Genomic DNA, 12,175 nt, shown 5'->3' on the forward strand with positions numbered 1-12,175 from the left:
CAGGTTAACCATGCAAATGATTGTGTAGTGCAGAGGAGGTGCAGCCTGTCCATTGTACCAAACATTTAACAAGAATCTTAAATTTCCAAGCATTTGGTATAGTTAAATATTTTATCACATGTTTTTAAAACACATTATCTTTATATAATGCATTATAAGAATTGGATCAAATGATGGGGATTGATGTCAGGAAGGGTTAAAGAGACTTAATTTTCGTGTGTGTTTGTTTTTTGTTCTGGTAATTTTAATTTGGTGGTGGGTTAGACCACCTCACAAACGGTTACACTCTTACAAAAAAAAACAAAAAAACAACTGTTTTATGAAAACATTTTTTGGTTGGGGGGGCGGAGCCAACAGCCGAAGCGAACAGACGCATGCAAGCACAGCTCCGCCGAAACAAGCCTAAAAAAGCGATATTTTCACCCTAAAAGCCCCATCATCAACCCCAACTACGATATCGCAGGATGGGGAAGAAAACGAAACATCAGGGAACCGTAAAACCAGCTGGGGCCCGCGATATCGGAGACCTTCTCCTCCGTCCCGCAAAGGCCTCAAGCCTCACCGCGCCAAAACAATATGGCGACGCGACCTCGGCCTCCTCCGAGGAACAAGCTATGGACGAGCTGGATGAATTCCCGAGCTCTGGGGGCTTACACCAGGCCTCCTCCGACGAGGACAACGAGTTACCCTCCACGAAGGGGGACATTAAAGCCCTTCTCCGCAACCTCCGTACGCTATTTGCCGCAGACGTGGCCGCTCTGCGTGAGGAAATTCAATCGGTGGAGGGGAGAGTCAAGACCGTAGAGGGACACTCCGAAGGCCTAACAGCCCGATGCACACAGCTAGAAGCCCAAAATACTGAGCTGCAACGCGCCCAGTCACATCTTGCCGGCCGCCTCGACGCGATAGAGGACAGGCACAGGAGCAGAAATGTTAAAATCCGGGGAATCCCGGAGACAGTGACCCCGAATGACCTACCGCAATACGCCGGAAGACTGCTTGTCGCCCTACTCACATCACCCCAAGCAACTCTAGCCGTGATCGACGGGATCTACCGCATCCCGAGGGCTGCAAAAACCCCGGCGGACACCCCAAGGGACGTCATACTACAGCTACAGACACGGGCAGCTCAACAAACTCTCATGACGGCTGTGAGAGGAAAACCTACCATTCTTTTTGAAAGCTCTACCCTGTCCTTCTACCGGGATCTGTCTCGGCCCACGGTGCTCTGGAGAAGCCAATTCAAGCCCCTCACTTCCGCGCTCCGACAACACTCCATCCCATATAGATGGACATTTCCCAGGAACCTGGTCATCTCCCATGGAGGAGCCACAACCCGCTTGACGGAAGCAGCAGAGATGGATTCGGTGATGTTAGCTCTAGGATTGACTGCACACCCAGCGCCAACTACCCAAGCCACGAGACAGCGGCACCATCACGTATGGGACATGACAAAAGTGCGCACATTCCAGCCGATTGGGACCCCCGCTTCACCTTCTACCGCGTTCAAGGCGCAGAGGGTTAGCCGCCAACCGATGGGCACCTGAGCCATGGAGGGGCACACAGAAGAACAGGCTACCAGAACTGTCGGACTATACTGCTGAGTCTACATTTTATTTTTGCTACAAATTATTTTTTTTTTTATTAAGATATGCTATGTTGCTTGTGTAAACAGCCCAGTTACAGCGTGTTACCTTACTCCCAACTCCCCTGAGCCTTAGCTTTCTGCCTTGGTAACAACCGATAACAGACAGGAATAGGCCCCACCACTTTATTACCACTTTATTACCACTTTATTACCTTCCGCCGGCAGCTCCTTAACTTTCTGCGGGCAGCGAACTCAGCGTAACCCGGCACACTAAATCCCCGAATATTGGCCACCTAGAGATACCACGTGGGTGACAGTGAATTCATGGGTCTAGCCGCCAGTCACAGATAGTAAGCGTTACCCCCACAATTAGCAAACATACGCAACCCTACACTGGCCACACCACCTGGGCATCCTGATAGGCAAACCACTTAAAACAGAAATATGGCAATACAAGCTTTCCCACCTCGCCAAATGCCCCATTCTCACACCAAGCTCACACCCTCAACTCGGGATATGCACCGACGGCGAATTGGCAGACTAGGGGGTACCGATGAGGGTAGCTTACCCCCCATGATCCAGGACCACATGCTCTGCGACACAATTATGTCCAACACAGAGAGACACCACCCAGACCCTCATTGACACAGTGAGTTCAACCTAACAAGGCTATCTAGGGCACACACGAAAGACATCATGGTTCCCACACCTTTAGGACGAAGCATTACTGAACTACTTATGTTTATAAGCTACTTATGATTTACTTTACTTTACAATATACGTTATACTTCACAATGCTTAGTTTGAAAGCGCATGGACACACTTTTTTTTTTGAATAAGCTAAATGTTCGATCTAAATGCTACAATGTTATTATTTATAACTAAAATGTGCATCACAATCGTTTTCCATGACATGTAAAACAAATGTTTAATCAAGTACCCAGATGTCGCTGTTGTGGCACATCGAGGCTTATGGTATCTTTCTTGCACACCAAAAATAAAGAATTTAAAAAAAAAAAAAAAAAAAAAAAAACATTTTTTGGTTAACCCTTAAAAAAAAAAAAAAAAAAAAAACACTGCAGGAAAACCATATATTTATATTACAATATTAAATAGAATCAGGGTAATCAGCTTCTGTATTCCAGCATGAGCATGGCACGCAGACCTGGACTCTGGCCATGTTTACTTGTAAAAAGTCTGTTCTTTCATTCTGGGGGGATTAATGTGGGCTGCCCACTGAGCACAAACCGATTGAAGGCACTAGCCGAGATCCTTATATTTTAATGGCTTGAACTACTCAAAACAATAATGAGGCTTGTGCTTTCCCATGAGGGAAGTGAAATAAAAAGTCAAAGAAAAACAAGCATTCATACTGAATCTCCATAGCACTTAGCAAAGTCTCTAATAAGAGTTCACATTTGTTAATTGTTAAAAAAGTGACTGTTTAAAATAGCTGTGCTGATAATCTATCGGAACACTTGTGGATTACATGTCTCTATGGCAACTAAAACACCTCTCTCTACATAAGAGCTTTGGATGGTGGCAGGGCATGCATATTACAAGATTTGAAGCTTGACTAATGAGAAGGCTAAACAGAGCGAAGCAAACTTATATTACATGATGGGCACAAAAACAGAATCTAGTCTGACCTTCCATGATACATGATTTATAAAGAAGTTTTAAAATTTCTACGTTCCGTCATCCGCCGTATGCACATGCGCGGCAAGAGCCGCACGCGCATTTAATCAGTCCATAGAAAATAATTTCTCAATGCTTTCCTATGGACCGCAGCGTCTTCTCACTGTGATTTTCACAGTGAGAAGCTCGGAAGCGCCTCTAGCGGCTGTCAGTGAGACAGCCACTAGAGACTGGATTAACCCTAGTGTAAACATAGCAGTTTCTTTGAAACTGCAATGTTTACAGCTGCAGGGTTAACACTAGAGGGACCTGGCACCCAGACCACTTCATTGAGCTGAAGTGGTCTGGGTGCCTATATTGGTCCTTTAATGACGCAGTTTTGGTGTATAGATCATGCCCAATACAGCCTCATTGCTCAATTATCTGCAATCTAGTAGTTAAATTACGTTGTTTATGCAGACCTAGGCCCACCTATCTGCATGTGACTTACACAGCCTTCATAAACACTTCCTGTAAAGAGTGATCTAATGTTCTTCTAATGTCCTTCTTTATTGTAAATACGGTTTAATTTAGAATTTCTTATTTCCTGCTCTGTTAATAACTTGCTAAACCCTGCAGGGGACTCCTGTATGTAATTAAAGTTAACTTTACAGAGAAGACGATAAAAAACATTGAAAATGAAACCATTTTGGTTTTATGCAGTCTGTATGAGTCACAACCAGGGGAGGTGTGACTATGACTGCATGGACCAAAACAGAAGTTATTTAACTCTTAAATGGCAGAGGATCGAACAGTGAGATTTGAGAGGCATGATCTACAAACAAAAACAGCTCATTAGGTTAAAGTTGTTTTGGCGAATATAGTGCCCCTTTAAGGATGTTGCAATCCAAGCTTGCACATCATTTAGTAGTTCGTATCCCTTGGATTGGAAACCAAAACAGGATCCAAGTGCCAATTTAGCAGTTCCACAATGGTTGGGATAGACATTAAATTTATCAGGTCCTAGAAATGTTCCTGCCATAAAATGGTTAGCACACCAACACCACGTCTAAATTTAAAATAATCACCTGTCCTGAAAAGAGATCTCGACATCTAGACCATCATATATTGGCAAACCACCAAGACACCTCTGAACCAGAGCCAACAAGTTACAGGGAATTAAAATTCTGAGACACACACACACACAAAAGAAAAATGTTTTTGGAGTGGTGATTGTTTATGTTTAGCCAGACTGAAGGGATAGCTTTGTCAGGTTTTTGTTTTTGTTAAACATATTTTAATGAAAATCTGGCTATGCCTTTTTTTTTGGGGGGGGGGGGGGGGGGGGGGAGGCAATATCTTTATAACCATTGCAAAAGTAACCAAAAAAACATTATTTTAGGATAATACTTTTATTATCCAAAACAAACTGCATAAGTGTGAAATTATGCAGTAGGGCACTACAGGAGCTAAAATGTTAGGTTAGAGGTGGTTATTAAGTTTGGGGGATGGGGAATTACTTTTTTGATGTACACATTAGAATAGCTGCCTGTGGTCCAATGCTGACAAACTATAGCATCAATAATTAAGTAAATGTCCAAAAGCTGATAATCATACCTGTGAAAGGAAAGCCATTTAACACCATCACAAAGTACTACTCCTGAGGTCATAATCAATTCAGCAAAATATTCTGTTTCAATGCCTTCATCTTCATGCTGCTTAAACTGGATGCCAGAGGAAGTGAGCAGCTCTATGGAGTCCTGGGCATACATATCTTCCCTAAAATCAGGAGAGAACAGAGAACAGAAAAGGCAACAGCTGGATTGAAATTTATGCTCACATTAAACAGATCCCTCAATGAAGGCAAACACGCACTTTTTGAGGTGCAATACTTCTATGAACTCGCTAGCATGAGACTGCAAATATGTGGTTCCTGAAGACCAGACAATGGCATTGTGAGTAAGGAGAGTTCCCCACCAACACCATGTAAGTAGGCATTACATGGGGAATTTGTAAAAGAAGAAGAAATCCCCACTAGTAACAGTGCCACTGTTACTTGTAACCAAATTATTCTTTATTAAATGGTCCCTGGTCATCCTCATTTACCTTAACTATTATGAACAAAAATGCGATCCTCATTTGTATATACTACTTTGCTGTTCTTGAAGGTCAAACTCTCACTCCTGATGATATTAATTGTCAAATTATTATAAATTTGTTTCATGTAATATTGAACAGATGTACCCCCCCTCCCTCTTCCTCACAATACAAGTGAAAAATACACACAATAGTATTTTCTATCTAACTTGGTCATGTAGCCTAATCTGATCATACCTGCTATATACTACATCCATTCTTTCATGCAGTTTGACATCCATAACATAGACAACCTTCATCATGTTAATATTGTGCTCCGACTCCATTAATAAACAGATTTTGCAATTGCCACAACACCCAAACCAGTATGGTATAAAGAAGTGCAATGCATGCTGGTTGTGGGGCACAGCGTGGATGTCCTGGGCACTATTAGCTACACATTAAAATATATATTTTTCCCAATCAGAAATAAATACCAAAAAATACCAGATATAAGGAGAAATACATTTATTGGAAAATAGAGGTTTTTCATTGTCGCCATTTGGATTACAAATCAAATGCATGATTTTCTTCTACTAAATTCTTACATCTAACAATTTGGTGTAACATGTATCCTGACAAGTTATGATGGTCACATTTAATCAAATGCAAATAAAAGAACGACTGTTTATCTCACCACAAGCATGGAGCCAGAACTTACGTTAAATTAAATTTAAAATTAAATTGCCACGTTGAGGTGCCTGGTGGGTATTCTCCTTGTTCATTCATGAATGTCAATCCCAACTGGATGATCTTTAATAGATCTACATTGCAGCGTAGTAGTTGATATTGGTAGTCTGCGTTGCTTCTGAATTCCCCTATTGGTCGTGCTACAACACCTGGAAACTCTGTATCCTGAGGAAAAGAAATGTAAGAAAAAACACAAGAAAGACCAGAAATAAGGAAAACCCTAAAGATGCACTGACAAAGGGAATGTTCTTTACATTGTTACACAGCACTGTATTAAATAGATCTTCAAAGAAGAAATAGAAAAAAATGGTCTGTGGAAACTATGATGCAATTCCAATATGGAATCTTTGGGCATAACATTGTATATTCAAGTTGCCTTATGGCTAAATTAACACTGGTTTATTATCCATTCCCAGTGCATGGCTGAGGAAAAATGGCAATATAAAATACAAGGCAATTAAAGATGTCCTACCGTACATATTTACACACCATCACACTGCATCCACTACCCAAACACACACTGCATCCACTAATCAAATACTGTCACTGCATCCACTACACACATAAATATTCTTGAAAACATAAAAAAAAAATCTGACTGGCATGTATAATTTTGTGCATTTACCACATAATAAAAATAAAATAAAAAATAAAATAAACATACGGTAAATGTGTTGGTAGGCTCTCAGCCTGAAAGTTCAGAGATTATCGGCTCTAATAAATCAATATCGGTCGATCCCTAGTTCCTTTAGCACTGAACTGGCTTTATTAACCCCTTAAGGACCAAACTTCTGGAATAAAAGGGAATCATGACATGTCACACATGTCGTGTGTCCTTAAGGGGTTAAGGAAGTGTGTAATCTACACTTAGACCATACATATAATGTGTACATTTGTATGGATTTAGAACTAAATGTAGGTACTGTCCCAGGGAATTCAAGTTACCATGACCAATTCCGGCACTATCTTGGCCCTTTAAAAGAAAACTATACAGTAAGGAATACAAATAGGTATTCCTAATTCTATAGTGCCTTAGTCACTGTTTTGGTTACCAAGTAACGTCAGTCCCTGCTCAAGTTCACCTATTCAATATTTTTACTTAGTTCCCTAGAGCCCCTACCGTATATACTCGAGTATAAGACGAGTTTTTCAGCACATTTTTTGTGCTGAAAAACACTCACTCGTCTTATACTCGAGTCAGTTGTCTGTATTATGGCAATTTTCATTGCCATAATACAGACATGGACCGGGGGCTGTCAGGAAGCTGTAACTTACCTTCACAGCAGCTCCTGTCAGCTCCCTTCTCTCTTCTCCGGTGCGTGCAGCTCCCAGGTCAGCTTCCTCTGCAACTCTCACGAGAGCCGCGGGGTCAGAGCGTTGCCACGGGTTACCGTGGCAACGCTCCGCGAGAGTTGCAGAGGGAGCTGACCTGGGAGCTGAAGGGACGGAGAAGAGAGAAGGGAGCTGACAGGAGCTGCGGTGAAGGTAAGTTACAGCTTCCTGACAGCCCCCTCCTACAGCCCATCCACTGGACCACCAGGGAGTGAGAGCCCCCCTCCCTGGCCAGCTAACAAGCAGGGAGGGGGGACGGAAAAATAAAAATATTAATAATAAAACAAATAATAATAATAAAAGAAAAAATTAAAATAATAACATAAAAAAAATATTAAAATAATAACATAAAAAAATACAATTAATAATAAAAGAAAAAAAATAGTAGCCTAAAAAAAATAATAACATTAAAAAAAAATATTAAAATAATTAATTAATAAAATGCCCACCCCCACACACACACTGCACTCACTCATATGCACACGCACTGCACTCACTCATATGCACACGCACTGCACTCACTCATATGCACACGCCCTGCACTCACTCATATGCACACGCCCTGCACTCACTCATATGCACACGCCCTGCACTCACTCATATGCACACGCCCTGCACTCACACACGCCCTGCACTCACACACGCCCTGCACTCACACACGCCCTGCACTCACACACGCCCTGCACTCACACACGCCCTGCACTCACACACGCCCTGCACTCACACACGCCCTGCACTCACACACGCCCTGCACTCACACACGCCCTGCACTCACACACGCCCTGCACTCACACACGCCCTGCACTCACACACGCCCTGCACTCACACACGCCCTGCACTCACACACGCCCTGCACTCATTATATACACACACTGTAAATAAATATTCAGTTAATATAATTTTTTTAGGATCTAATTTTATTTAGAAATTTACCAGTAGCTGCTGCATTTCCCACCCTAGTCTTATACTCGAGTCAATAAGTTTTCCCAGTTTTTGGGGCTAAAATTAGGGGCCTCGGCTTATATTCGGGTCGGCTTATACTCGAGTATATACGGTAAGTCATCATCGCAGGAATCAGGTAAGTGATAAAGGAGTTTTTAACCCCTTCAGCACCACGGGGGGAAAAAAATATTAAATTCTAACAAAGTAAAGCAGTGTTTACATAGCCAGGAGCCGCTGAACATTCATTAGAGATGTATTGATTGCGTAGCAGCCAGGGCCGGCCTTAGGAGTGTACAAGCTGTGCGGCTGCACACGGCGCCATGGCACTACGTACCTGTCAAACTACTCTGTGAGGTCTACTTTGTATAACTACTGTATATGTGGCATTTTTTATTGTCTGTGATGGCTAGTAAACGTAAGTGGCACAGTCACCCCCCCCCCCCCACCTCTTTCTATGAAATACTCATACTTACGGTGTTTCACTTGGACTTTATCTCTGTATATTTCCTACGCCTGACACTTCTAGACACTGGGCAGAGCTACCGCCATCTAGAAGTATCAGTCCCCCATCCGTCACCAGTGACAGCTGCAGGGAATTGTCTTCATCAATGGAGTATCCCACGGGATCCAGCATTGACCTCAATACTATACTATTAGAAACGTACGAGAGTACAGCAGTGACATTGGTTCCTGGTGCTGAAGAGGATCTGCCAGAAGAAGATGCCCACGAAGGATGGGTTCAGGTAAGTAGAACTAAGCCTTGTCTTACCCACATCCCCTATAGAGTTTTAATCTTGTTTTATTTTGAGATTGCTTTAACAGTATAGAGTTATTTTATTGGCATTTAGTGGCCAAAGGTTGAAATTTTATCTAAACATTGTACATATGCCACTTTAGTAGAAGAGGTAAATTAAATGTCTTATTGTGATAGCCCTGACACATTGATGGTTCTGAAAGAGTTCCAGGAATTGCTTCTCTAATCACAACACAACTGAACAAAATAGCTCAACTGCATAATGTTACAACTAGCTGTGCAATCTGGTTTTCAGTTCATTGCCGGGTCAAAAAAAAAAAAACTCTTAATATCTTACAATCCAAATAAAATAATTGGGCAGAGTGTAGGTTTAGATTTGAATCTTTCAAAGTAAATACATACACACACAAAGTCACATTTACAATGAATTCAAAACACAACCTACACTTTTAAAGGAATCAGTTCAGCTGAACAAAATCCCTTAACATACCATTGCAACATAATTATACTTGCGTATAACTTGGCGTATTCTTCTCATCTGTTCATCCAGGTTGCAGGCCCAGACCTCGCAAATCCGCTGGCTGTGGTCCACTGTTGCGGCTGGCATAGTGGCACTTGGGGAGGGACTCAGAGGTAGGCATCAAAATTTTGCACCCGACTATGGAAGAATTTCATAGGTGATGGTCTGCACAGTATCCTGTGAAGCTGTTGTAAGAATGAAAATGATTTTATCCAACTAGAAAAGTACATGTGCACAATAGTGTAATACAATAATTCTGTGTATTTTTATTATCACTGTACTACTGTACTATTAACGGAATATTGACTTATCTCTCTGTGCCATATACCTTTTTCTTTTAACCTGGTCACCTATCTAAATCTCCGGATAAGTACTCCCCAAAGAATTCCAAGGTGGGGATTATACCACCCACATTTTGATAATTGAGTAGTAATACCTGCTCAATTAAATGTGAGTATAAGACATTTTATATTATAGTCTATTTTAACTGGTTTATCCAGAAAGCACTATTTCTCTTCGTATTTTTTTTTTCCTTTTGGTACACTTGACTCTGGAGACACCTTTTGGAAGCATTGCCACCAAAATCCTACCAGTGGGGGATAACCACCACTAAATGCGCATCACACAAGAGCTTATATTAGCTCCATAATAAGAGAGTAGATCCATTGCGAATTTTATATTATTTATAGGTTTGTGGCATACTACACTATTGGAGTTTCTTCTTTTTATGGTCTAACAAGCTGAAGAAGCAGCAACTTCCAGATCCCAACAAGAAAGCCACTGAAATAAGGTCTCAATTTTAGTATTCGCTGTATCTCTAAGTTTGAAGGTTTTTTTTATGGTTTTCAATTATTGGAGACTTATTTTGTCTTTTACGATCTTAATATTATCTATTATTCGGGATCTTTCTTATTTTAACACCAATTATTTTAGGCGCAACCTATTTCTGTTTCAATTTCAATAATTCTGTGTATAACTGAACAAGAGCCATTAGTGCATTACACACAACAATCTAACTGGATCTATTTGTAAGAATGTACATAGGTGCGTTAAAAGGCTGATGAGTATCAATATTCTAATAATTATGGATTTCTGATTGTTTCAAGAATGTATGATTGTCCTCTTGGAATTTAAAGGGACATGCAAGTACTATTTTCAAATTCTATTTTTCTTATTTTTTTTTTTTTCAGTCAAGCAACTAGCAAACCTATAGATATATGCTGTATGCATTGAAGGAGACAAGGCTAGCATTAGGACTGCAGTGTTCATGGTAACCCCTTTTGAAAAGTATAGTGTTAGCATGATCAAAAGCCAATGGGGTTTCATTCAGTGAACATGTGAAATCATTAATAAACTGATCAGGCACAACAATAAAACCACTGGCAGGTGAAGCAAGTTAACAGTACGTTCAATGTCATGTGTTGGAAGCAGAAAAAAAAATAGGCAAACAAAAAGATCTCACTTTGACAAGGGCTTTATATAGTGATGGCTTGATGACTGGACAGACCAGCTCCAAAGTTGCAAGTTTTGTGGGTGTTAACTGGGATGCAGTTTCCAATGTACCTTCCATAGAAGTAAACACCTTCCTCAGTAGACAAACTATACTCTTGATATTTAGCAATACCTCTGTTAATAAGCCCAATTGTAGCGGATCCCTGGTAACCCGACTGGTTACCTCCACTAAACTCTCCTCCAGACTGGAATAGCTCTCTTCCTCCCAGTAACCAGACGAGACACAGTTCTGGGAGTAATCTAACTTTATTGCTCTGAATGTAGCCATTTATGCCCAGACCCACAACATGGGGTCTCCTTTCTCTACAAAGTGATCCCACCTATGCACCTCTGTGTCTGGGAAAGAATAGAGTCAAGGACCGGTAAGTTAATTATCTTACGGATACAGAGAGCCGAACATAGAAACATATGAAAAACACCCCCCCAAAAAATACAATTAGAACCCACAGGAACACCACGTCATACATCCGTGGATAGCTCTAGTCTGAGCGCCCAAGTTGGCCAAATAGCACCTGGATCCATGAAGATTTGTCCAGTCGCCACCGGGGTAAAGTTTTGACCGTCCGCACACGGGAGCGATGCCCAAAACAGTGCCAGAAAAAAAAATTAAAAAAAATCTTGGCAGGTCAAACAAACATCGTCAGCTCCTCTGGTCAAACGAAAGGGCGCTCCCCCTGGTTCTCTGGGAGCGATTGTTCTCAAGAGTCTGTAGTACCTTCCCTTCAAAAATAGCGCTCTCCTGGCAGGTCGCTAAGTGGAACAAAACCGGAGGGTAAGCAGACCATGAACTGCATGATCCAGTGGCCATATAGAATTTCATGGAGTTTGCGGCTAACAACCGCTGGGGTCGTTCAGGAGACAAAAGGGCAGTCGTCTGCCAGGGAGCATGCGTTCGGTAATATGTTCAATGGAAGGGAAGGTATCGAACTAGGGGGACTGTGAATAGGTATTTTAGGGAACAGTAAGATTACAAGGACAGTGTCCGCCACACCAATATATAATGATTATATTAATATACGGTCTTCAATTGCAAATGTATATTACATGCCACATCTCCTCTGTTTTGTTTTGGATAGTCGGATAC

General features: G+C 41.5%; 1 protein-coding gene across 2 annotated transcripts in view; it reads right to left on the reverse strand.

Moving 5' to 3' along the window:
* Positions 1-12,175, reverse strand: part of CNOT7 (CCR4-NOT transcription complex subunit 7) — a 42,757-nt gene that overhangs the window by 25,459 nt on the left and 5,123 nt on the right. The window contains exons 2-4 of one of the 2 annotated variants that reach the window (XM_063458059.1): positions 9,550-9,764; positions 6,003-6,196; positions 4,823-4,984 (exon numbers count right to left, since the gene is read on the reverse strand). In XM_063458059.1, the coding sequence (XP_063314129.1) occupies positions 4,823-4,984; positions 6,003-6,196; positions 9,550-9,666 (473 nt within the window). In that variant the 5' untranslated portion in view covers positions 9,667-9,764. Of the gene's footprint in view, positions 1-4,822; positions 4,985-6,002; positions 6,197-9,549; positions 9,765-12,175 lie in introns of those variants that run through there. The other variant, XM_063458060.1, reaches the window with a different exon arrangement.

This window comes from Pelobates fuscus, chromosome 6, assembly GCF_036172605.1.
Source record: "Pelobates fuscus isolate aPelFus1 chromosome 6, aPelFus1.pri, whole genome shotgun sequence".
Classification (NCBI taxonomy): Eukaryota; Metazoa; Chordata; class Amphibia; order Anura; family Pelobatidae; genus Pelobates; species Pelobates fuscus.